Consider the following 27,581-nt stretch of genomic DNA (forward strand, 5'->3'; position numbering starts at 1 on the left):
GATGTTAAAGTAGGATGCATTTGATCACTTGTTAGGAGGAGGAGAAATCTCCTTGAAGAAAGTTTCATTTTAAAAAATTCTTTTCTAAATTTGGTTGTCTCCTCCCTCTCCTTTCTCCCCCAACTCGCTGTGTTTTATGTTAAGCATTCTTTTATTTATAATGAGGATTTTTTAAAACTAGTTTACATATAACTTTGAAGGTCTACGGTAGGTTTGCTTTATCATTTGAACCAGTAAATAAAGGTTTTGAGTTTTTCTCTCTCTGGTATAGAATAGCTAACTATAGAGACTGAGGACTAAGAAAAGAATGAGAAGAAACCTTGGGCATTTAATATTCTAAAAATGTTTTAAAAAATTAACCCCTTATCCCAATGTTGAATGCTATTTTCATTCCTTTAAAATTAATGCATTTAGTGTTCTAAATCCCTCTGGATATTTAAATAATAGATACTAGGGGGAATTTTAGAGATGTGCTTATTTCCTTTTTCATCAATAGAAAAAAAGAAGTATTTTGTAGCATTCTATACTAACAGCTCATAAACCAGTTTTTTGTTTGTTTGGCAGCTGTTAAATCAATAAGTCACATGGTGCATTTAGTATAGGATATTCCATTTTAAAAAATTTATCTTTATTGAAAGTATCATAGATATTATGCCCCAACCCCACATTGATGCCCCTCCATCCTGCCCTCAGGCCAAGAACCTGGAAAACCATAGGAAAAGAACAAAGTGTTTAAATGATAAAGCCAAATGCTTGTTTTGTGAGCTCATAGGGTGATCACTCTGCTAGATGAATTTCTATAACACTTCCTTAGCCAGGCTGTTTCTTACTCTCTTTAGAGGTTTGTTATTGTTTTTTACCTCACTCTACATTCCAGTTCTCTTTTGAGAAATAATAGTGTTCAGATTTATCATATTACAGTTCTGTGCTTAATAGTATCATTAGTTAATGTAAAAATTTAAAAAGGATACTCTTTATGCTCAAATCACATTTTAATAAGCTCATACTATACTAGATAGTGTGTTGGGTGCTATATGAATTCAGTAGTATAGGAAGTGTTATAGGGATTATAGGATATCTAATTAATAGGTAGAGGTTGCTTTATTTAGTCACAGTAGCTTCTTTGTAGCATTGCTATTAAACTTTTCATCTTTTGTTTTCTAGATGGCTATTGACCAGGCCCACAGACAGAATGTCTCCTCTCTTTTTCTCCCCGTGATTGAGTCTGTGAATCCCTGTTTAATTCTAGTAGTACGTAGAGAAAATATCGTAGGAGATGCAATGGAAGTCCTTAGGAAAACAAAGAATATAGACTACAAAAAGCCGCTCAAGGTAATTTGACTTTTTTCATTGTAATAACTGGGACTTATATTAAAAAAATGTGTTTAACGTTTTCCTATTTGTTTTTAGTATGTCTTTGAAACTTAATAAAATTACATACTTAAAAAATTTTTCAACTATTAATTGCTGAGCATTTTTTTGTAATCAATAACATGTTATAAGGTCTCCAGAATATACTTTCATTTCTTTACATTCAGTATTTGCATTATGTTATCTTAGGTTATATTTGTTGGAGAAGATGCTGTTGATGCAGGAGGGGTACGCAAAGAATTTTTCTTGCTCATCATGAGGGAATTATTGGATCCTAAATATGGCATGTTTAGGTATTATGAAGATTCCAGACTCATTTGGTTTTCTGATAAGGTAAAAGGCTCACCCATCTAAGTTACTTCTGTGTTTATACTTATGTATATATACCTATATGTATCAAATTAACTTAGTAGTAATAAGAGTTATTACTGGATTCTTAACATTTGACCCAGAAATCGATTTTATTGCCATTTGAAAAGTCAACACACATTAACACTTACCACACATTTTAAATTAGCAAAATAAATTAATAGTCAGTCTGAAAATGATATTGACTATTCTTTCTTCTGATTTATATTTGAGGATTTTATAATTATTACCAGATTAACTTTTCATCTGGAAAAAATTAATTTATCATTAGGAATCATTGATTTCTCTACCTTTATCATTTAGGGCAGAGGTAAACTACTCAGCAAACTATAGTCTGTGAGCTAAGTTCCTCCCAGCACATGTTTTTGTAAATAAAGTTATGCTCATTCATTTATCTATTATCATGGCTGCTTTCTAGCAAGGTCCCTAATTTTCAGTATCATTAATATTAAAAAATATATACTAAAACAAGTCATTTTTAACTCAGACAGAAATGTGTGTTTGTGTGTACATAGATGAAAATGTAGAAAGATAGGCAGTTTCCTGGACTATATAAATGGCAGTACAAACTTGAACAGATGTGGAGACAAACATTTTGGCAGTAAGCTTAACTACCTTATCACTTTGTGATTTTTTCTTACAAAGCAGAATTCCTCCTAAAGAAATATTCCAAACTATGGACCAAAATATATGCAAAAAAGATGCCTGTCATATTTTTAATATTACTAGCTAGTTAGAATAACTAACATTTACTGAGCCTTTACTGTGTGCTTCAGGAACTGCACTAAAAGCATTTTATATACATTATCCCACTTTACCCTCACAACCACCATGTGAGATAAATACTATTTTTGTCTTTGAAACTCCTGAAGCTAGATGGCGAATGAACCATATCTGGAGCCCCAGATCTACCTTTTAAAACTCTCTTCTCTTAACTCTCATGCTCACAGACTTTTCTGTGACCATATATTACTTCTCTAAAGATTGGGGGAGAGGTAGAATAAGCATTGTTTTCAGTGCTTTAATAACATAAATGTCCAATTACAGTAAAAGAGCTCATTTAGCAAAGCATGGTACTTTTATATCATGTACTGTGCTGCCATTAAAAATCGTGTTCTGAAGAATATTTGATGACATAATTAAATACTTGTGTTGCAATTAGAAAATGAGCAAAACTTAAATGTTTTTCTGAATATTTTTCTGAACTTACAGTAGATGAAAATACATAAGTATTTTTAAATAGCTTCTGAGTAGTTTTTATGTTTTTTTTACTTTCCATATTGTGAATGTGTATAATTTTTTAAATTCAAAAAATGTTCGTCTTCATTTATTAATTTAAAATTTAATATGAAAATGTTTATATTTCTGGTGGGAAATACCAGTTGAGAGGTTATATGTGTAATCTGATTGCAGCTAGATTTTAATTTTGTCTTAGAGAATATATTGAATGGAAATGTGCAAAAGAATGCAAACAGTCATTTATTTATCCCAGGGAGATAGGAGTGAGAATGAACTTTTTTATTGTTACTCATTACTTTTTTCTATATCTTTCAAATTTTCTACTATTAAGTATTTGTTTTTGTAATCAGAATATATTTATTACTCTTTTAACTTAGAGAACAAGTCTTTACTTTTTTCCTTATTTTTAGACATTTGAAGACAGTGATTTGTTCCATTTGATTGGTGTTATCTGTGGATTAGCTATTTATAATTTTACAATTGTGGACCTACATTTTCCTTTGGCTTTATATAAGAAATTGCTGAAAAAGAAGCCATCCCTGGATGATTTGAAAGAACTAATGCCTGATGTTGGGAGGTTAGTTGTAAAAAGTGGCAGGGGTGGGGCTTAGGAAATAGGGAATGTATAGAAAACTTTCCTTTTAGGAATGATTGTGTTTTGTTATTCTTGTTGAATTTTCAAAATAAACAAAAGCTGCTTTAATAAAAGCTGTTACTTTGATCCAAAATTTTCTCCTGAAAGACTTAACATGTATAAAGCCATTTGCTAAATTTTTACTGGCTTAACAATACTTTGTGAATATCAAATAATAAATTTAGGAAGGTGTTACCTTAGAATAGTTAAATGATTTACTTGGACTTTTACTTCTGATCACCTTCATGCCTAGCTAGAATTTGTAAAGTTTCTTTTTATTTATTACATAAAATGGAATGAAAATTGTATATAAATAAGGACACATATTGAAAATAGGTGAGTACCTTTGTATTCCAAGAAGAGATAAAAATTAAAAAGTAATTATTTTTTCTTCAACAATGTTTATTTTTGCTATTTTACATCCACCATTCTGAAGCAAATATAAAAGTACAAATTACTAAAAAGATTTTATCAAAAATGAATGAGAATTATATATTTACTCATAAGCAAAATTGTCAAAATATGTAATAATGTTTTGCCTAAAAGGAACATTTTTTGTTTTGCAGAAGCATGCAACAATTACTGGATTATCCAGAAGATGATGTCGAGGAAACATTTTGTCTTAATTTTACGGTAAGATGGAAAAATACAGGGTAGGCTGATTATTCATCATCCCTTTTATTTGACAGCTGTGCCTTATGGTGTTTCTTTATTTTGATTGATGAAATTCTTAAAGAACCCTTTAGCTAACATTTATTGAGCATTAACTATATGCTAGTCCTAGAACATGCATTATTTCATTTAATCCTTGTAACAATCCTATTAGATTGGTGGTATTATCCTTATTTTACAGATGAAGAAAACTGAAAAATAGTCATTACATGTTAGACATAGTGTTTATATCCAGCTCTATGATTTCAAAGGCTACATGCTTTATCATTATGCTAAAGATCTTTACAAATACAAGGGGTCCTCTTTATTCAAATGCTCATTTTTGAGTCTGCAATTACAAGTGTTTAGAGAAGCAAAAATTATTGTAACATGAGATATTCATCATCGAACTTACCACTTAAAAGGTTAATTTCCACCCAAGACATTCCTTCACACTAACATTCATCCTTGCGCATTTTGTCTTACTGTTGGTTGACATACATAATAGAAATACAAATACATTGGAATGTTATTTGGAAAATGAAACTCTAAATCATGTGAAAGAAGCATAATTGTGTTAATTTAGCAAAAGAGATGTTGAGTAACTCATCCAGTAACATGCAGAACCATTGACAAATGAGGATCTGGCAAAAGTAGACTAGTTGATAATTAAGGAAGAGAAAATCACTAAAGATGATGAGACACTTCAGAAGGGAATGATTTGAATATTATAAATTAGACTCTTGGAAAAGGGTAAAACCTTTAGTTTTCTTTCTTTTTAAAAACCTTATTTGTATATTTGTTTTCCTCCCAAACAGTCCTCATTGTGATCTTATGGTCAAAGCTGGTACAATATATTCTGCTCACAAAATTTGCCCTTAAAAATTGTGCCCTCTCTGAAAATAATATATCCATTCTTTATTTTAAGAATTGCCTCATGGTACATTTCTAAGCAAATTGGTAAATATATGGTGAAATCAATTTATTTCAATAATTGTTTTTGTCAGGACAAATATCCTCCTTGGACTTTTTTTGTAACTATGACATTTTGATTCCCCTTTTCATTTATTTCACTTATAAGTATATTAGTTGTCTTCGAATCTTTATTGGTCATCTCAATTGACTTAAACATTGTCTTCCACGTAATTTGATTTCTAATTTATTAGTCACTAAGTTCATGAATGCTTAGTATATTCAAGAACTATGGTAATTCAAACACTCCCACTACCATTTCTTTCCTAGAGATTTTTGATGGCTCTTAGTTGCTTACAGACTAAGAGCTTTAGAGCGGGCTTCAAAGACATTTGTGATCTGGATTTCTAACTGTCATTGTATTCTTCCACCCAGGGTCTGTCATGCTGCAGTTTTCTTTCATACACCCTTCCATCTTGTTTTTTAAGTACCATACATTTTTCAGAACTTGATATCTACTTTCATTTCTGTCCTTTTATTCAATCTGTGTGCTCAGTCAGATATCGAACCCCCTCCCAGTTTTTCAGAGCCCTACTCATTCTTCTAAGTGCTTTTAAATGACATTTCTTCCTCAAGGTCTTTCATACTTCTCCAAATAGAAGTAAGTTCTTTCCTCTGTCGACTGGTAGCATTTTGTTCATGTCTCTGTTATAGCATTTATTTTATTGTAATGCGTTGTTTACATGTCACATTTCTCCTCCTTTACTAGGTAGTAAACTCCAGAGCAGGAATTTATTTATCTTTTATCTGATCATGTCACTCCCACTATAGTGTTTATAGATAACAGTTACTAAAAGAAAAAAAATGTTTTAGTAGAAGAGGATAATATTCCAAAAAGAGGGAATATCAAAGAGAAAAGATGCAAAGGTGGGAATGGTAACATTTCTAGAAAAGTTAGCAGACTAGTAAGAGAAATAAAAAGTTTCAAGCTAATGACATAACTGGAAGACCCACCTATGATCAGGAAAGCAATGAGGCAGATGTGAGATGGAAAGAATGCATAGCTGGTCTACACTGAATGCATTTTGACACTTGAATTCTATTTCCTGTCCAAGGAAAACATCCTTTCTAATATTTTACTGTAACTTGTAATGACCATTCTAAAATTTTATGCACTATAAATACTTAGTTTCTTATTAACTAACCAAACACTTGGTAATTTATAATTAGTCAAGGTAGGATTTCAGGCTACTGGAGAAGATGAAAATTTATAGTTGTGGCTTTATGCAGAATTCAAATAAGCTTACGGTAGCAGAATTTTACCTCAAATTTATTAATTCTTATTTTTAATGAGAGAAAGGTAGAATATAATAATAGGTTATTAAAATAATTTAATAAATTTTGGGTCTGACATCACTTTTTTTAAAAATTTAAATAGATCACAGTTGAAAACTTTGGTGCAACAGAAGTGAAAGAGCTGGTTCTAAATGGTGCAGACACAGCTGTTAACAAACAAAATCGGTAAGTGAATTATAGCAGCATCAGTGGTAGTAATAAGATTTAGTAGACTTTTTTTTCTGTATTTAGAAACATGTCACGCAACCTTAAGTTTTTACCCAGATAAAACTTAACTTTTTTAATGGTCAGTAAGTAACTTCCCTTTTGCTCCGGAAATCCCTTCACGATATTAATAAAGGGTTAAAAAGATCATAAACAACAACAAAGAGAAGAAATAACAGAAAACAGCACACATTTTTTGAAGCTAAAAAACAGTGATAACTAGCCAACTAGAGAAAGCTATAACATAAGATAGACTGGGTGGAGCCAAGAAGGTAGCCAGTTCATATTGTAGAATAAAGGCTCTGGAATTGAGAATAAAAAATGTTAGAAAGTGCATGAGGTTTAGGGGAATGCTGGAAACAGATAGATTGGCTGTTAAAGCAGCAGAAACCATTTCCCTTATCACACCAGTAGCCTAGAAACTTCCCCTCTCCAGACTTAGCAGAAGATTGGAAATTTACCTTCTGGAGAGATTAAAGTAAAGGTACTATGGGTTTGAGAACTGTTAGATACAGCCAGGGACAAGTGGCTAAACTGAAAACAGGGAGTTTGGAAGTTTACAGCTCCTTCCTATTTGACACTACATTGGAGGATTCTTCTCCGGTAAAACTTCCTAACTTTTAAGTGTGAATGGATAGCCAAAAGTCAGTAGACATTTACGGAAAGATCGAAAGTAATTCTAAGGAAACAGAAACAGTGCAGGATGAAGAAAGTGAAGTCAGGATCCTCAAAATTATAAGGGTAGCATCCATAAGGATACTATTAAAAATTAAAAGAAATAGAAAGAATGAAATTTGTCAAAGAAATGGTACTAAAAAACTTCCCAGAACTGTAGTGCCTGTTAAGATTGAAAGTGTGGAAATGAAAAAAAGACACATACCAGGACAAAATACAAGAAATTTCAAAATTCTGGAATAAAAGGGGCCCTAAAACCCTTCCAGAAAAGAAAAAAAAAAAAGCAAACCATATACAAAGAATTAAAGAGTCAGAATAATCTACTTTTTTGTTGTTTTTTGTTAATCCTCACCCTAGGATATTTTTCCATTGATTTTTAGAGTAGAAGGGAGAGAGAGAGACAGAGAGAGAAACATTCATGTGGAAGAGACACATTGATTTGTTGCCTCCCGCAGGCCCCCCAACCAGGGCCAGGGATCAAGCTTGCAGTTGAGAGGTACATGCCTTTAACCAGGGACCCTTCTGTCCACAGGCCAAAGCTGTATCCCCTGAGCCAAACTTACTAGGGTCAGAATAATCTACTTCTAATGAATGATACTGAAGCTAGAAGATCAAAATTGTGGAAGAAAATTATTTTTAACTTAGAATTCTATATTGAAACTATCAAGCATGTGTGGGTGTATAAAAACATTTTCATACATGCAGAGTCTCAGAGCATTTCCTTCCACTGCCTTTTTCTCAGGAAGTTACTGAAGGATGTGTTCTACCAAAACAAGCAGTTAAACCAAGAAAGAGGAAAACATAGGATCCCCCAAAATAGAATCCAATATAGGATAGAGGCAAAGAGGATTCCTTGTGCAGAAGGAGTACCCGATCTGGGTTAGATCAAGAGGATGGAGGGCTTCAGGAGAAAAGTGCAACTGATGCTACCTAATATATTTGAATGAAATAAAAAGGAGGTTGACAATTCTGTTGAAGTTGGGGATGAAGTAGCAAACTAAGGGAAACAAAAGTTCTTTTTAAGAAAAGTAACCATAGAATATTCTGTAGCTTAATTATGAATAATATTTAAATCATAAAAATGTTAACAATGAAAATTAAACCCAAAATTGTTATAATGGGAATATCCTGGGAGGCAAAGTGAGAGTAGGACAATTATATAAAAGGTGAGTCCTTACCTTTCACAATAGATATTCAGTTCTTTAGATAATATTTAAAATTAAAAGTCAAGAAATAACAATAGAACTATGTTGTTGAAGGATGAAGATAAATACCAGGAGGAATAGCAAGGCGATAACAAATAGTTGCCTTTGAATGGCAGGAGTTTCTGGTGGAAAAGTGTAAGACAGAGAACTGCCTTATTCTCTTATTCCAATTCTTTAGATAAACTAGCTTAATGGCTGTTGCCAGGGACTTCATCCCAATGATTATAATACTGATTCTGCTCCTTAAAGCTGTGTAAATTTAAGTAAACTAGTTGATGTCTCTGTGCCTCAGTCTCCTTTTCTGTAAAATGGGATGGTAAATTGTACCTACTGCATGGAGTTATTTTGAGGATTAAATGAGGCAGTAATTTCAACAGGCTTATTAAAATGGTACCTAGCACATGTATGTGCTCAGTAAATGTTGGCTGTTAGAATTATTAGTGTTTGACACTTTTAACTTTGTGTATGTCTTTGATAACAGTGAAGCTGTTTCTAATATATTGTGAAAAAACAGGTCTTTCTATGCTATTTTTTTTTTTAAATCTTGCTTTTGAAAAACTTAGATTTTTTAATGCTTTTAAAGTTTCTATTGTTGAACTAATTCTTTAAGTTTCTAAAAAATATTATTTCACATAGATTATTGACTTTAGAAATAATTTAAAGAATGTTGACCCTTGTACTACCAGCCCTACTTACATAATGAAACTGTTAGAGACAAAAATGTTATTTGTGCATAAAGCAATCTAGCCTTTTTTGCTTAAGGGACTTTTAAGAGACTTAACTAGTATAGATAAATTTGCTTTCTAATTAGGTAAATTATAAAATTATGCATTACAAAATTATGTTTCTTCTTATTAGAACCTATGTTATATTTTATACTTTACAATAGTCTCATTTAACCTTTTTTTCTCTTTGTAAATTCGGTTTGGAATTATAATTTTCTAAGAAAATTATCTGTAGATGACTGAATTTACTAGTATTTCCATTTGTAGAATCATCCTTTCTAATTTGGAAGAAAAGAGTATAAAATATTGAAATCCTTTAGTACCCATTCTTGTTATTTATTTGACCAGATAGTAGCTGCATAAAGTGTTTGTGGCTTACAGAACAAATAAAATTGTAATTCTAATTACTGGGTAAAGAGGCTTCCTTTTTTCTTTACAGTTTCCTTTTGTATCATAACAGCCAAAAAAGCATCAGGGTTGTGTGTGTGTATGTGTGTATGTATACACATATGTACCTTTGAAAAGAAACTACACTTGGCATTTCTTAAATGATTATCCTAAAAGATTGCATAATTACCCCTCTTGGAATTTAGCTTTTAAAATAAGTTTTGTTTCAGATTTATTGTAATCCAAGGAAAAACAACGATCTTATCAAATAATCTGAATCCTAAAGCTTGCTTTTTTTAATCACCTAATATATTTAACGAATCACTCCTTTTAGGAATACCTGTGGAATGATGCATGTATATTATAAATAATTCGTTACTATTTTAAAATGTATTTTGATAGCCATTTGCATCATCATTCTTCCTACTAGGAAATGACAGGTTTCATATAGAAATAGCCCAAGAATGGTTGTGAATGATAGATAAGTCTACATGACTCCTAGATATACCGTATTTTTGTATAGAAAGAATTATAAACTTCTCCATAAAGACTTTATTCCCTTTGAACCCTACTCGGTATCTACACTAATAAAAGAGAAAGATGCAAAATGACCATACCTTCATGATGCCCAGCAGCCAATCGGGAGTGAGTATGCAAATTAACTCAACAAAGATGGGTTAATTTGCATACGTAGGCACAGAGCAGCTGGGGGCGGGACAGGACACCTCTCCAGCCACTCCAGGCCTCTAGGCAGTGTGGAAAGGTGGCTCTGGGCCGGAGCAAAGGCGGTGCCAGCAGCCAGGGGAAGGAAGTCCCATTCTTGCACGAATCTTTGTGCATCGGGCCTCTAGTTACAGATAAATAGCAAAAGTATAGGAGGCACTCAAAGTTTTAATAAGCCTACAATATACTCCATTTAAAAAAGATTTTTATATTTGCATGTGTGATTTTTTTCTAGGCAGGAGTTTGTTGATGCTTATGTGGATTACATATTCAATAAATCGGTGGCTTCCTTATTTGATGCTTTTCATGCGGGCTTTCATAAAGTGTGTGGAGGAAAAGTCCTTCAACTCTTCCAGCCTAATGAACTACAAGCAATGGTTATTGGAAATACAAATTATGATTGGAAGGAACTAGAAAAGGTAGGGGAAAACACATCTATGATATTGTTGAATGGGAAGACAGAAGGAACATGGCTTGTTGATGGAAATCTTGTCCTCTCTTGGTTTTTCATTTTGCACTGTTACTGTCACTTTTATAGGAAAACACTTACTGTACAATGAGTATGTTTTAATTGTGTATGAATTAGATAGCATTTTTATGTTTGTGGTATTGGTAGTGTTCATATAGAAAAATGTCATTTGATAGACTGGATAGAGCTAAAACCATTTAGATAGCTAACATTAAAAAAATACAATACTAAGACAACAAGGATACAGAGCATTGGAAACTCAAATACATTGCTGGTGGGAGTATAAATGAAATAGCCACTTTGGAAAAAGTTTGGCATTTCCTTATAAATTTAAAATATACACTAGCTACATGACCGAGCAGTTCCATTCCTAGGGTTATGTTATGTTTACACAATAATTTATAAACAATGGGGGGAATAAGGCCGGCGTTATTGATTAATGGATACACGGTTTCAGTTTTGCAAGATGAAAAGAGGTTTGGAGATGGATGGTGTTGATGGTTGTGCAAGAGTATGAATGTACTTAATACCACTGAACTGTAAAGGGTGAAGATAATAAGCTTTATGTTTTGTGTATTTTACCACAATATTTTTAACGTTTTTAAAAATCTTCAAACAAAAACGGGAAATAACCCAGATGTTCTTCAGTGGCTGAATGGATAAACCAACTGGTACATCAATACAGTAGAATACTCTTCAGCAATAAAAAAGAATGATCTATTGATGCATGCAACACCTGGGATGACTCTCAGATCCTTACATTGAGTGAAAGCAGCCAGTCTCAAAGGATTGCATGCCGTTTGATTCCATTTATATGACACTCTTGAAAATTCAAAGCTATGGTGAACAGAGGCTAGGGATGGAAGGAGTGTGTAACTGCTGAGAGGTAGCACAAAAGAGTTCTTTGGGATGATGGAACTCTTCAAAATCCTAATGGTTACATGAATAATGTATATATGTGTTTAAAAGTCATAAAACTATGTATGCACCAGAAAAAATCAAATCTTACAGGGTAATAATTTAGAAAATACAATTTTTTCATTAAAAACATAATTTAGGACTTCTGGTTAAACATAATGGTATAAACATGTCTGTCTTTGCCCTCTCCCAAAATCTCACTAGAATGACAATAAAGGAATAGAAATAGAAATACACAGACCAAAAACAAAACAATAAACAAAACGATGAACAAGAGAAAAAGTTTTAGAAGATGGAAAGTAGGTAGTTGCATTTATGAGTGACTCAACGCAAAGAAAATTGAATTTTAAGCCTCTGGAGCAGTGGTTCTCAACCTTCCTAATGCCGCGACCCTTTAATACAGTTCCTCATGTTGTGGTGACCCCCAACCATAAAATTATTTTCGTTGCTACTTCATAACTGTAACTTGCTACTGTTATGAATCATAATGTAAATATCTGATATGCAGGATGTATTTAGGCGACCCTTGTGAAAGGGTCGTTCGACCTCCGCCCCCCCTCCTCCAAAGGGGTCACGACCCACAGGTTGAGAATCGCTGCTCTGGAGGAACAGGTTTTATCAAGAGGCAACTCATTTCACACCCTAGATTCTAGGGAGACAGAATGTACGTGTGCATACCCTATTTTAGGTTGTTATCCAGTGAAGATCTCTAAGAAGGTATAAAGACATAAAATGGGCCTAGAATCTCTGAAAGGCTCAGGAATTGTTATTTCGTGTTACTCTACTGGCAGGGATGTGGGGTTGGGCTAAAAGCAATAGAATTACTTTAAGCTAATTTAAGGAATTATTAGACCTTTCACGTCCCCTCTTCTACCCAACAAAATACAGCTCCTGAGAGAAGCTTGAAAATCTGAGGGATTAGATAGAACTAAGGATGGCATTCAGAAGGTGGGACCCAGGCCTAAATCCCCAGAAAGGAGATTGAAGGTTTCTTTTGGAGGGTAATGGATCTGCTAAAACGAAGAAAAATATACTGTAAGGAGACCCCAGTGAACATGGACCCCACCTGCAATCACTCTAAAATGAAAACAATATAATAGCTTCTCACCACACTTTAGATCAGCCGTGGGCAAACTACGGCCCATTTGAAATGAATAAAACTAAAAAAAAAGACCGTACCCTTTTATGTAATGATGTTTACTTTGAATTTATATTAGTTCACACAAACACTCCATCCATGCTTTTGTTCCGGCCCTCCGGTCCAGTTTAAGAACCCATTGTGGCCCTCGAGTCAAAAAGTTTGCCCACCCCTGCTTTAGATCATACAGTTTGTTCTTGCCTCATCTCCCTTCATTCTTCCTTTCATTTACCCTGCTTTACCCTTATTGGCCTCTGCTGAACTTAGAGCCCTCAGGAACACACCAGTCTTGGAGCCTTTCTATTTGCTATTCTATGTGCCTGGGACTCTCTTCATCATGTTAAGTCCAAATGGTCTGGCTCTCACTTTATGTCTTTAGAGACCTTCACTGGATAACAACCTAAAATAGGGTATGCACACATACATTCTGTCTCCCTGCTTTCCCCCCCCCCCCCCCAATTACAATTGACAGTCAGTATTATTTTGTATTAGTTTCAGGTACAGCATAGTGGTTAAACAAAATGGTCCCTTTCAATATTTGCAGTATCCACCTGCACCGTACATTATTGCAATGTTATTGGCTATTTTCCCATGCTGTGCTTCCCATTCCCATGAACATTTTGTGACCATTAATTTGTACTTCTCAATCCCTTCACCTTTTTCACTAATCCTCCAACCCCCTCTCTATTTTTAATTTTCAAATTTTACTTAATTGTCTTCACTGTCTGTCTCTCTTTTCCCTCACTACAATGTAAACAGCATAAAGGCAGGGTTTTTGTCTTTGTTCCTGTGTATTTCCAAAGCCTAGCACTCAGTAACTACTTAAAACCTTGCCTGAAGATATAATTGACAGAGCATTCATTAAGACAGTAATTTTTTAGTATATTTTAGTGTGCTTATACTTAGTATATACTTTGGTTTTTTCCATTGTGTATCTGATTTATTATAATTTTAGTGATTATGATTTGTGACTTTATTTTATTTTTTTTAAATATATTTTATTGATTTTTTACAGAGAGGAAGGGAGAGAGATAGTTAGAAACATCGATGAGAGAGCAACATCGATCAGCTGCCTCCTGCACATCTCCTACTGGGGATGTGTCCACAACCCAGGTACATGCCCTTGACCGGAATCGAACCTGGGACCTTTCAGTCTGCAGGTCGAAGCTCTATCCACTGAGCCAAACCGGTTTCAGCATGATTTATGACTTTAAATGCTCCTTCTTCATCAGGGCTCTACGCATTTCCCCAGAACCACCTAGAGGTTTCAGAAAAAAGGAATAACTTGAGCCATCTTCCTTTTATTCCCCACTAACAAGCTCACAGAATTTAATTCAAATGGGTTAGTATAGTAACTGCTGGAATTCAAGCTATTTTCTCCAAATTAAATTTCTGCAAATTACTAGCAAATATTTTGTAGATTTTAAGAATACAGTCATTGAACTATGATTAGCTACAAAAAGAGACCAAAATTCAAGAAGTCCATTAGTAAATATTTATTGGGCCATTGCTGGATGCCTAATACTTCACAAGAGATTAAGGAGACAGCAGTATTTATAGTCTTTGCCTTCTAATAAGGGCCCTAGACATTAATTAAACTATGATGGATGCAAAGGAAGAGAATTTAGTGGGGTGGTATATAAGGAGCCTAGCTGAGGCTACACAAATCTGGAAAAGCCTCTTAGTAGTAGTAATTTTCAAAAGGTATGGACTTGGTTCACTGCACTTTCCCCACTGCCCCAAACTTTGACTAAATCTCATTAAATATTTGAATGAATTGGGTGACATTTAATATGAGTCCCAAAGGATAAATAGAAATTAGCCTTGATGAATTAAAGAAAAAAGAAGGGTGTATATAAGTGGTCTAGGCTGAGGGACCCGTGTGTCCAAAGGCCCTGATACTGAAAGGTTCTTGCTAAGAACTAAAAGTTAAAGCAGCTATGGCTGGATTTAAAAAAACACACTTCACAGTGAAGATTTAATTCTCTCTTATCACTCTTTTTTTTCTTAGTGCTAACATTTTTTAAGGTGGAAGTTACTGCAAATTACCCCAAAACTTAGTGGCTTAAAAATCAGAATGAATATTTATTGTCTCATACAGTTTCTGTGGTTCAGGAATTTAGGGATAGCTTAGCTGGATGGCTTTAGCTCAGAGGTCTCTTGGGAGTTGTATTCCAATAGGTTAATATAGTAACTGCTTTAGCCATCTGAATTGACTGGTGCTTCAGCCATCTGAAGGCTTAAGGAGTGGTTCTCAACCTTCCTAATGCTGCGACCCTTTAATACAGTTCTTTATGTTGTAGTGACCCCCAACCATAAAATTATTTTCGTTGCTACTTCATAACTGTAATTTTTGCTACTGTTATGAATCGTAATGTAAATATCTGATATGCAGGATGTATTTTCATTGTTCGCGACCCACAGGTTGAGAACCGCTGGATAGAGTTTCCCTTTCAAGATAGCTCACTGATGTGGCTGTTTGGCCAAAAGCCCAGTGTCTTACCAGGAACCTCTCCATAGGGCTATTTGATTGTCCTTATGAAATGGCAACTGGCTCTCCCAGTTGGTGGGTGATCAAAAAGGCAAGGCTGGAGTCAGAATTTTTCATAATCCAGCCTCATATCTGCAATATCCTAATGATTACAGGGGTCAGGCCTATTCCGTGCAGGTGGCAGAGATCAGGGAGAGGTCATCTTGGAAACTGACTACGCAGAAAGTTATTAGTGTTTTGTTTTTAGTGCCTTTTTTTTTTTTTTCCAGGAAAGTTAGAAAATAATTAATTTAACTTCTGTTCATTAATACAGAAGTTTTATATTTATCGCAGGTAATTAATTCCATGTTGAACTTTAATAATCCGTTAACATTTTAGCAATTCTAGTTTATCCTTTAGATACTTTTGGAGGTATTACAATCCTATCATGCTCTTTGAAGTGGTGGAATCAACATTTCTGTCGATTCATACATATTTTCTTCTCTTTCCCCTGGAATTAATAGTTCCAAATTACAAAGTGCCCAGGAAATAAAGGTGATCAGCTGAAACACATGAGTTTCAAACTCCTGAACAACCTTTCTGTGCTAAGGAAGTAAAGCCAATTTTTCAGATTCAAGAAAAAACCAATATCCCTCCATATTAATAGGGGTTTTTTTGTTTGTTTTCTAGAATACAGAATACAAAGGGGAGTATTGGGCAGAACATCCTACAATAAAAATATTTTGGGAAGTATTTCATGAATTGCCATTGGAAAAGAAAAAACTATTTCTGTGTAAGTATTTCTAACTTGTTCTATATTTTATGAGAATGTAATCTAATTATTAAACTTATTTAATGGGAGATTGCTTCACTTTTGTTATTTTTTTTATAGTATTGTTCCAAGGTCCTATTTATTACATATGTTTTCTTATTTGAAAGTTAAATTCAATTTGTCTCCAAAATGGAATTGGTTCTTTCAAATGAAAACAACTATAATACTGATTATAGTAAATTAGGGTTGTAATTTATTTTAGAAAAAGGTCTCTTCTTTGTTGAGTCTTCATTTTCTTTTTGCTTCTGCCCCAAAACGTTGGGAATTTCTGTAGAAACTAGTCTTAAATGGCTATTACCAAAAGAAGGGCTCCCTAATGTTTTTGTCAGGGACAATAGTCATTTGTTCATCAAACATTTATTAAGCTTCTCCTGTGTGCTAATAATTAAGATTATACTTTCAAAGAAAATATATTATAATTATATTGATGTGTAATTATCTTATGTCTCAAATATCATGCTCACACATATTCTGGCGATGGACTTCCATATTTGAGCAAATGTTAATATAAAGGTTTGCTATAGTGCCTATAGAAAATAACTTGATAACCTATATTGGTTTTGATAAAAGTGGTTGGCTGAATGATTTTTTTTCTTGGCAGTATTTTTGACAGGTAGTGATCGGATTCCTATTCTTGGTATGAAGAGTCTAAAACTAGTCATCCAGTCAACAGGAGGTGGTGAGGAGTATCTCCCAGTTTCCCATACCTGCTTTAATCTTCTAGATCTTCCAAAATATACAGAAAAAGAAACTCTACGCTCTAAACTGATCCAAGCTATTGATCACAATGAAGGTTTCAGTTTAATATAACTTGGCGTTATAACTATTCTGTTTACTGCAAAAGCATTAAACTAATTGTGTTTTTCTTATGATGAATTCAGCAAGGTGACAGAGGGAGTTACTATAATCTTGCAAAATGTTCAATGCTATTAGTATTTATGAAAGCCAAAAAATATTAAAGGAAAAGTACAAACTGTTAATACTGAACTTAATGTACAGAACTATGGATTTTTTGACCATCTTCCAATAAACATACAAGTATTGTGAATACATTGTAGTTTTACTAACATGAATTTTAAGAGTTTGTTTGCATATTTCACAAATGATCTGATGTGTGTGTGCATGGAAATGTTGCTTGAATTTTCTTGAATCACTGGGTAAAAAACCTTTAACTTTGGCCTGCAATAGTCATTTGATTATTTTTTCATTTTGTAAATAATGTTAAGTTTTGTAATAAAATAGTTATGTTCTGATACCAATACAGTTTCTATGGTTATAATTGAACTGAGATGACTTTTAAAGGTTAAAAATTAAAATTTAAATCTTATTCTAAGAACTTAAAAAGCAGAAATTAGCATGGTGAAAACACGTTTTTTTGTGGTTTTTGTTTCTGTTTTTGGTTTTTTTGGCTAGAATACATGTCCTTGTGCAAACTTAAATTATGGGTAGGAATTATCTAAATAACTTATAGTTCTTTCCTTTTGTGAATCTTGAGATGCCACTGATAAATGGGATTATCAGAAAGCTTAATGTTTAGTAATGGAAGAACTTTGTACTACAGGTGCCAGAAATAGAAACATTGGCTACTATGAGAACCAATCACTGAATTATAGTTTCCAAAACTATTGATGCTGCAGGCTGGATTTTTCAGTGCTTTAGAACTATTTCCTTGAATTTTTAAGAAACAAATCTTAGTTTTATGGTGCTGTTGCTTAGTTATCTCCTGTCATTAAATTGTAACAGTTGATGCAACACTTGTGACTTTCAGCTATAATGCAAATATTTATTTTTTAAATTTATAAAAATATGCCATGAAAACTGTTCAAATAATAAAGATTTATTGGTTTAATATTTAAATTTTCAGTGGTTCTCATATAAGATTCAAAATTCTTCAAGAAAAGTAATGTCTCAGGGAAGGTCTCTTAAATTTTGGATTGTTCCCATTTCCATCAAATTTGTCTTACAGAGGCCCCAAGTCTTATAGCTGTAACTCAAAAATCTAAAACAACTCTGAAAAAACTTGCTTATCTCATTTTGCAGCAAAACCCGATCTGAATTGTTGAGGCTATTTATGGCAGGTATCAAATGGGACTTTTTGTACATTTTATTGTGGCAATATTAATGTGTTTATTGTTTTATTTACATGCTGCCTCCAACCCATAATTCCAAAATGCAAATGAGCCCAGGATTTTTGGAGAAGAGATTGTGGACTTGTACTTTTCAGTAGTTTAATATAAAAACTTCTCGTGGTTATAGGTGTCTTTTTATGAAGATAGAAGCCTTAAAAACAATATTTTCACCTAAGATGATGTTCCTCAAAATTGCATTCTTCCCTCTGAAAATCATTCCATGTACCTGATATCATACAGTTTCCCTGTGCATCTATTACTTGAGGGTAGTGATTATTCATATCAAAAACATATATGCTGTGAAGCTAATCTGTGAAATAGCCACTTAGGAGCAATAGATAGAATTCATTGAACAAATACACACACACACACACACACACACACACACACTTGCACTGGGGGAGGGAGGGTCCCTCAGCCTGGCCTTCACCCTCTCAGAGTTCAGGACCCCTTGCTCTTTAGTGCTGCCATGGAGGCAGGAGAGGCTCCCACCACCACCATTACGCTCGCCAGCCGTGAGTCCGGCTTCTGGCTTAGTGGCGCTCTCTTGTGGGAGCGCATTGACCACCAGGGGCAGCTCCTGCCCCCGGGTGGTCAGTGCACATCATTGCAACCAGTCATTCTGGTCGTTCCACTGTAACAGTTGCTTAGGCTTTTATATAGACTAGAGGCCCAGTGAACGAAATTCGTGCATTCGAGGGTGTCCCTCAGCCCAGCCTGCACCTTCTCTCAGTCCGGGACCCCTCCTTATCGCCCATCGTGGAGGCGGGAGAGGCTCCACCACCGCCTCTGCACTCACCAGCTGTGAGCCTGGCGCTCCCCCAGTGGAAGCGCACTGACCACCAAGGGTAGCTCCTGCATTGAGCGCCTGCCCCCTGGTAGTGCATGTCATACTGACAGATTGTTCTGCCGTTCAGTCGATTTCCATATTAGGGTTTTATTATATAGGATTTTAAAATATATTTTTATTGATCTCAGGGAGGAAGAGAGATGGAAACATCAGTGATGAGAATCACTGGCCAGCCGCCTCCTGCATGCCCCACACTGGGGATCAAGCCTACAACCTGGGCATGTGCCCTTGACTGGAATCAAACCGGAGATCCTTCAGTCCACTAGCTGGCGCTCTCTTCATTGAGCCAAACCAGCTAGGGCTTGAACAAATATTTTAACAAGGACACCTGACATCTTATCTGGGAACACAACTCTACAAGCTTAATTTGGGTAAGTCTGATATTCTTTTCCTGTTTCTGCAGACACAGTAACATTAACATGGATATTCATGGTAGAAAATTAAAATGCCAGTGACAGTTTCTCAAATTGCCATTTTAAAACTAAAACAAAAAATACTTTGAGCTTCGTAGACCAGTAGGAAGAAGGCAGAGACCGAGTTCACTAAATTTTAAGAACCATGATTACAGAGTTGACTAAACTTTGAAATTTTTGTAGCTCCTAACTGTAGTAATTTTAACCAATACCCATTGTTCAGACTGATTGGCAGTAGAACCAAGATACACCTTTAAATTGGCATGAAATAAAACCAAAATGGAGATTGTTAAACTGAGACCTAAATCAAAAATCCCAGCCTTCTCAAAAGTTTCCTCATAAAGACCATTCATTGGGGTTCGTTTCTACTAATAGATTTTTTCACCTTTCTGAATAATTTCCCTGCATTTAGTTTAACAAAAGATCCTAAATCAAAGTATATGTGCAGGGCAGTCTTCCCCTGAAGAGGCAAGGGGGACACATTCTTGTTCTCAGCCTCTTCCCATTCGGCAACCTCTTTCACACTTTGGCCATCCATACTCATTCTAGTTTTCTCCTTTGGCTAAAGAAGTTACTCTTATTTCCTTGGCTCCCCACCTTTGTTATTGCCAACTGAACTATTTCTAGAGATAAATTGGGAAGAGTCTGCCTGTTTTGTGTAAGCTGGCTTTCCCTATTAGACCATCCCCTGGGGAGTTTTCCTTCCCTTTCTCAACTCTTGCTATACTTTTCAATCACTTGGGGGTACTTTTTCATACTGTGCACAAGCCCCACCTATGCCAATTAAATCTTACCTCTAAGAGATGATGCCGAGTAATTTCCAGATGAGAGCCACTCAAAATAGGGGAAACAGACCCTTTCTCCATATTTCTGCTAACATCTAGCTTGAGTTTAACGCTCAGACTTTGTTCATCATATCTGAAGGGAGAGGTCTTAGTGTGCTTACCACACCCACCTTTTAGATTACAGGTGTAGGAGCTGAGGTGTCAAATAACCATGTACTTAATAAGTAGATGATGTAAAGCACCATTGATTGAAGGCACATACACCATCCTATATCTTGAAGAGCTAATATGCTAATTAGACCAAGCAGACAGGATGACCTTCCTGATGAAGCTGGGGCTGAGGGCTGGCCGAGGCTGCGAGGGGCTGCAAGAGCTGAGCCCCTTGCCCTAATTTCATGCATCGGGCTTTTAGTCCTATATAATAAAAGCCTAATATGCTAAGTGTCCAGTCGTCCATTCAGTAACCAAAGTGTAATATGCTATGATATGCTAAGGCCACTCAACCACTCACTATGACATGCACAGAGCCAGTTTCAGCCTGATTTTATAACATCTAAGGATGGGATTTAGCAGGTAATTTTTCTCGTGCAAGTAGGATATATCAGGGCAGAGTATTTGGTATTTTTTTAAAAATTCACTTCAAGAGTTTGCTGGGGAGAAAAGCAGACCTGAGAGCAAGAAACGGCAGTCAAGGTTTTATTTATATATTTTTAAGGGGTGTGTGTATTCCTGGCCTCCTAAATAGTAATACTTTGTCCCTCAAGGACTTGGACTAAATAGGTTTTCAGGCCAGCCTTAAAAAATTCATACCCAGTGTGGTTTGATCTAGCACCAAGAAACTAACACAGAAAACCTAGCTTTTCTAATGGGCTCTTGAATTCACTACAATTGCACCATTCCCTATTGCACCTCCCACCCCCCAAGTCTTTGTATGTCAAGTTTTCTTAGGCCCTGCCTTTCCCCTACATCTTACCTACTAAGGCCCCTATCCTAGAATAGCTGAAATAATTGGTTTTGAAACTTTTGGTGATGCACTAATTGCTACAGTCAGTACTATCAGTGTTTGCTTAAATATTATTCTGGTTAGGTAGCTAAGTATTTACTATGAAAAGAAAGCATCTAACATAGGCCTGAAAGCTGTTGAAACTGCAAGATTTTAAAGTTTTATAACTTAAACAATGTAAGTTAACGGGGGGAAAGGTCAAATGACAATTTTAATAGACTTTAAAACAGTGTACAAGTATAAAACACTGGTTTTGTATTTCAAAAGTTGGAAGATATCCAGTCATTAAACAGTCTACAAAACATATGCCAGTAGATTACATAAAAGACTATGTACAATATAAAAAGAGCTGAAAACAGTCTTCACTGTAAAAATAATTTAAAACAAAATTTTCAATTTAAAATATCATCTATAGCACAAATACATCATGCAAATGAAAAACTAAATATACTGCATTCTTTAGTGTAGCCAAATAAAATAGATTGAGACACCTTTTAGGTAGGGAAGTGGCCATTCAATAAAATTTTTTCTCTAGCAGTAATGGTCCTAGCTGGGTATTTTATGCTTAAAGAACAGCTGTGTTTCAAACCCTTTTTAAAAATTGTAATAAATACCAAAGCAACATAGGAATACTTTGTAATTTGGGAGTAATGTTGGGAAAAGTCTGGAAAATTGTTTAGTGTGCAACTTTATAAAGTATGAACTTTTTGAAAGGCTAGAAGCTTCTGCAGCTGAGAAAGTTGATCTCTAGTTTTAAGGCAGGCTAAGCTTTTAAACAAAGACACAATAGGAATTAATTTCATTCACTAACTCTTCTGCTATTACAAGTTACATCATGTTCATCTCCATAGTACTAGGCTAGCAGTTTGGTGTTTATTACACCAAATACTCGCAAAAGGAGACATGTATTTACTGGCCGAGTTATATATAATTAATATCTTATTACTTTGGAACCATAATCAGGGAACCTGTCACTCTCCTCATGTGTGGAAAAGCAGCAGTTCATAATATTACACTCTCCCCAAAGTTACCATTACTACAGATCATAAAGACTTGCATATTCACATCTTGGCAGTTTAATACTTGTGGAAAAGAATCAATGTAAGCTCTACCACAGTGATAGGTATTGAAACAACAATGGGAAATACTCTCAATACTAAGGGGGTCCAGGCAGGCACTATTGTTTCTACAGCAATTGAAACATTTCCAAAGCATTTATTTGTTTTACAGATTAGTTTTATAAGCCAATATAGACATTTCTACATGTCCACAGAAGTACAAAAGCCATCTTCATTTGAATACAACATTCCTGAAACTTTTAGCACCAAGTCTTACTTTAAAAAGCAAAGAAAACTGAGTGCTCTCCCATATATTGTTGACTTCCTTCTACTCACATTGCATGTTATGAGATTTTTAAAAAGTTAGCTGCCACAAGTTTTGGAAAATGCCAGTGTTTAAAAACAGGTAATTGTTTAATAAAGAAAAGTTTAGCAGAACAGAGATTTGAGGATTTCAAACTATTCAATGTTATAAAGAAATAGTAAATAAAAATGAAAATACCATTCTTTGGTCTAGGTAAGCTGTTCCCTTTACATTAACTTAACATTCCAATGGCTTTTTGAAAACTTTAAAATGCTGAAACTCACTAGGCAAAAATGTATAAACAAAAATTATATATACATATGGATGTATCATACAAATGAACCTTTAAAAGTCGACCAAGAGCAGGTTCAGGTTAAAGATACTTAGTACCTTTCTTTAAAAAAAAAAAAAAAAAAATTAGTGTTAAGTGTACAAGTACAGAAATAAGGAAGTTAAAAATCTATGAAAAAAAAATCTATTTTACCAGTCTATAAATATTAGATCTTTCTGCTTTCCTTTGTTCTATCGTGTTCACAAGTAAACATTCATTTTGACATGCTAAAGGTTCCTAATGCTGGTGGAACAATTCCTGTACCTGGAAAATTACTACATTATGATTTGTTTGATGGATAATTAATGTCTGTTGCTTCCTGTTTCATAGATATAGCTTCATTGACTGCCTCTTGATCACCTTCATCAGCTCCAAATTCAGTTCCTCCAGCTCTCTCATTAATATCAGGATCATCTTCTAAACCATTGTAAAATTCTTCAATCTCACTTTCATCCTCCAGGGGTTCTTCTAAACTTGGACTCTGGCAGGTTCCACTATCACTATTACTGCCACAAGAACTAGAGGGTAAGACATCATCTTCAGAGTCTGAATATACTTCAGCACCATGGAAAATGTAACGACTTGGTGGTAAAAACAGGTATTGATTACCTGAAATAGAGAAATAAAAGAGAAGTAAGTTACTTAAGTCTGATTGGGCTGTCTGGAATAAGTGTAGGTTCCAGCTCTGCCTTTTACCTGAGTATCAATAATAGAAACTATTATTATTCTAGTGATTTTCAAAAACAAGCTAGTACTGGGTATAAAACTTAGTTCTGCTACTCACCAGAGCTTTGTAAATTTGGGCAGTTATCTCTCTGCCTCAATTTCCTCATCTGGGGAAAAAAAAAATTTTAATAATGCTATGAAGTAAATTATGAAAAAACTAGAGGCCTGGTGCACAGATTTGTGCACTTGTGGAGGGGATGGACGGGCCCTCAGCCCAGCCTGCACCATCCTCGGGGATCGGGCCTAAGCCAGCAGTCAGACATCCCTCTCACAGTCTGGGGCTCTCACTCTGGGACCCCTAGTTCCTTGCCACCCACCTGCAGCGGAGGCAGGAGAGGTTCCTGCCACCGCCGCTACATTCGCCAGCCATAAGCTGAGCGGCACTCCCCCTGTGGGAGTGCACTGACCACCAGGGGGCAGCTCCTGCGTTGAGCATCAGCCTCCTGGTGGTCAATGCACATCATAGCAACTGGTCGTTCCACCATTTGGTTGATTTGAATATTAGGGTCTTATTATATAGGATGTAGAGAACCGTGTTCAATAAAGAACCAACTCCTTAACTACTTAACTCCTTTGAATAGATTTGATGAGATGAAATGAAGTACCCAGCCTAGTCTACATTAGATATCTAAATCATGTTCATTGAATATAACTTCTCTAAAGCACATGTGCTTTCAAAGCATCTTTATTAAACATTTTCATGTATCTTTGCCTATTATAAACCTAAAAGTAGTTTAATACGGCTTCACTACCTACTCAAAGTAGTCTGTAGACACTGGCATCACCTGAGTTACAAATTTTCAGGCCCAATACTTCCCACCTACTGAATCAGAATCAGTATATATGAGTCCTCACACACATTGAAGTGTGAGAGAGAACTGATCTAGCAATAGATTTTAACCTTTCTACCTCAACTCCCTCCCAAATTTGTACTGACAGTATGAGATTTGACCTATGGTAAGAAGAGTTCCCTCTCCCCCCTAAGTCATGGACCCCAGGTCAAAAGCACCTCCTCTAAGATGTTCTACTCTTAAGAGCATTAATTTGCATCTATGAATACTAATAAAGTTAAATGTCCCAACTTGGTCAAATTTAGTTTAGGTTTAGCTTCTTAAATTAGCATTTTTCACCAGATTTACTTGGATTTAAACATTGATTTCCAAAAATTAGAAAGTGACTTTACCTAGATTTTCTATGTGGCAAAAGGGGAGATACTATTCCTTACCTTCTATCTATATAAAACCCTAATATGCAAATAGACCGAATGGCAGAACCGAACTGGTTGCCATGACATGTGCTGACCACCAGAGAGCCCACGCAGAATATGGCAGGCTTTGGCAGCAGGAGTGCAGAACATGGCGGGTGTTGGCCGCAGCGGGATGGTGCAGCAGGTAAGTGGGGGCACCAGACCAAGGCGGGATGCTGGTCGCTGTCATCGGGGCGAGCCTCTGGTGGTTACTGAAAATTCTTTGCTCCTGCACGCCGCGGTCCCACCCAGTGCTCATGCCTATTGCCAGTGCCAGAGCCAGAGCCACTGCTGGCGCTGGCCCCGCTCATACCCCGCTGCCAGCGCTGTCTGAGTGTGGGAGTGGGGCTGGCCGATGGGACCAGGGGTCGCGGCGGGAGGAACCGAGCAGGGTGCAGAAGATGGGCCGAGACCCACCCCTGTGCCCACCACAGCCTCAAGGCCCCCAGTTCCTTTCAAGATGCACGAATTCGTGCACTGTGCCCCTAGTAATCCGTGGGGAAGAATCAGATGCTTTCTAGATCTAACACAACACAGCATAGTGATTAAAGGGCAAGCTCTGGGGATATGCCTGGAATACAATCTTGGTTCTTCCAAATCCTAGTTGTTACCTTGCATGGGGTATTTAACCTCAAGATTTCCCACCTGTAACAGAGATGTAATAATAGTTCCTACGTCATTAGGTTGAAGTCAGATATTGTGTGTAAAGCAGCTAACCCACAGTAAGCACTGAATCTCAGTCATTTCTACCAGTGAAATCTCTCACCTGACATGGCAGAGCACTCAATATTTCCCAATTTTCTTCTCAAGTTATTGCTTCTTATTCCTTAGAGTAACACAAGGTACTAAGCATACTTCAAACACTTTCTTCCCCGTATTATGTAAAATACCAATGTTTATCTTTGTCTAGCTTGACTACTCAACTTTGCAATGTTACATTTAGCTACCCTATCAACAAACCTGCTAAAGTTGCTCATTTCTTGCAAATATTTGTTTAATTATATCTTCCAAAAATAGTTTCTTACCATCAAGCCGTTTACTAATCTGCTCCTTTGCAATCTTGGCTGGCCAGTACTTTCTCACTGTTTCAGCTACTGAAGTTCTTTCATTTTTCTCCCCAGTATTAGAACTAATGTTCTTCAAATCCGGACTCTCCAACTGTTCAGTAACACTTTCAATGCTCCTAGTAGAAGTCTGGACTGCCTGTGATTTTTCTTCCATACACTCTTTTGATTCAGACACATCTGGGTCATCAATATTACTCTTCGTTGCATGGTCTAAAAGTGTGACAATCACTGAAGAATCTGGTGGTGAAGTTCTTTCTGGTGAACTGGAGCCTTCTGAAATATTAAGAGGTGTGGGTGGCAACTCTGACAAATGAGCCAGCTCTTTTTGTGTTCGTGGAGGTTTTTCAGTAATTTCTGAAAGCTTTATAGGGTTGCAGCAAAGTTTGGCATATTCACCACCTAACCTATGACACAATTCATTAATTATGACATCACAGTCTCCAAGAAGCTCCACGTCAAAATGCAGATGAGGCAAAGGTTCCCTATTAATTAATATCTGAGGCACTTCATGGGGTATGGAACCTAAAAAGAGGGCGAAAAATACAATTTAGAAAAACAGAGATAAGCTAATAAAGCCATAACAAATGCACTATTGCAAAAATATAACATTCTCTCAATACCAAAAAATAACTGGCCACTTAACTGAGCCATTGTCATTTCATCAAGCTACCAAGGAAACAGATGAGTAATTAAACATCTTTCATAAAATTTCAGGTTCTGCTTCTGTCACCTGGTTACCTCTTAGCAATCTTTTTGGATTTTTTTATTCTGTACCTCAATTTCCTTATCTATGTAATGGAAATAACAGTACTTTTCTACAAAGTTGCAGTGAGGATTAAATGAGTTAATATATTTCAAGTGCATAGAAAAGTTCTTGGCACCTAGCAAGTGATCATTCTTTTTATTGAAATAGCTCTTAATATAAAAAGTGTGAGGACTTCTGGTCAAGATGAGCTTGCCTCTTCCCATAATCACATCAAAATTACAACTAAATTACTGAGAACCATCTGTTAAGACTAGCTTAACAGAATTCCTATAGCTTAAGGATATAAAGAAGCAACACAGACTGACAGGAGGGGCAGACAGGACAGGAAGATCCTAAGCCCAGGAGGGATATCTTGGCTGCTGAGCTGCCTTTGAGAAGCCAAGGATCCCAGCCCCAGATCAGGCTCCACAGCCCATGGCAGCAGTGTCAGAAGAGGAGTCCCCATTAATACCTGGCTGTGAAAATCAGCAGGGATCTGAGAATCACAAATGCTTTGAGACAAAGGTACTGCCCTTAAAGCAGTGGTCTCCACCAACCTTTCGGACCTCACGGACCATCAGTCCGTGGACCACCAGTTGGCGAAGGCTGTCTTAAAGGACTCGTGCTCTAAGCTCCAGCACAGGCA

The 27,581-nt window shown here is 35.7% G+C and overlaps 2 protein-coding genes across 3 annotated transcripts in view; one reads left to right on the top strand and one right to left on the bottom strand.

The window, feature by feature from the left end:
- HERC4 (HECT and RLD domain containing E3 ubiquitin protein ligase 4) overlaps positions 1-17,537 on the top strand; it is a 112,125-nt gene extending 94,588 nt beyond the window's left edge. The window contains exons 19-26 of the mRNA XM_081105049.1: positions 1,165-1,332; positions 1,561-1,704; positions 3,390-3,556; positions 4,180-4,246; positions 6,615-6,697; positions 10,687-10,870; positions 16,137-16,239; positions 16,880-17,537. Coding sequence (XP_080961175.1) covers positions 1,165-1,332; positions 1,561-1,704; positions 3,390-3,556; positions 4,180-4,246; positions 6,615-6,697; positions 10,687-10,870; positions 16,137-16,239; positions 16,880-17,088 — 1,125 coding nt within the window. The 3' untranslated portion in view covers positions 17,089-17,537. The remainder of the gene's footprint in view (positions 1-1,164; positions 1,333-1,560; positions 1,705-3,389; positions 3,557-4,179; positions 4,247-6,614; positions 6,698-10,686; positions 10,871-16,136; positions 16,240-16,879) is intronic.
- A 4,112-nt stretch (positions 17,538-21,649) lies between these two features.
- The window catches only part of SIRT1 (sirtuin 1), a gene marked incomplete at its 5' end in the record, with an annotated part of 28,472 nt that continues 22,540 nt past the window's right edge, over positions 21,650-27,581 (bottom strand). For both annotated transcript variants that reach the window (XM_081105051.1, XM_081105052.1), the window contains 2 exons: positions 21,650-23,760; positions 26,149-26,712. In XM_081105051.1, coding sequence (XP_080961177.1) covers positions 23,432-23,760; positions 26,149-26,712 — 893 coding nt within the window. In that variant the 3' untranslated portion in view covers positions 21,650-23,431. The remainder of the gene's footprint in view (positions 23,761-26,148; positions 26,713-27,581) is intronic.

This window comes from Myotis nattereri, assembly GCF_964212035.1.
Source record: "Myotis nattereri genome assembly, chromosome: 13".
Classification (NCBI taxonomy): domain Eukaryota; kingdom Metazoa; phylum Chordata; class Mammalia; order Chiroptera; family Vespertilionidae; genus Myotis; species Myotis nattereri.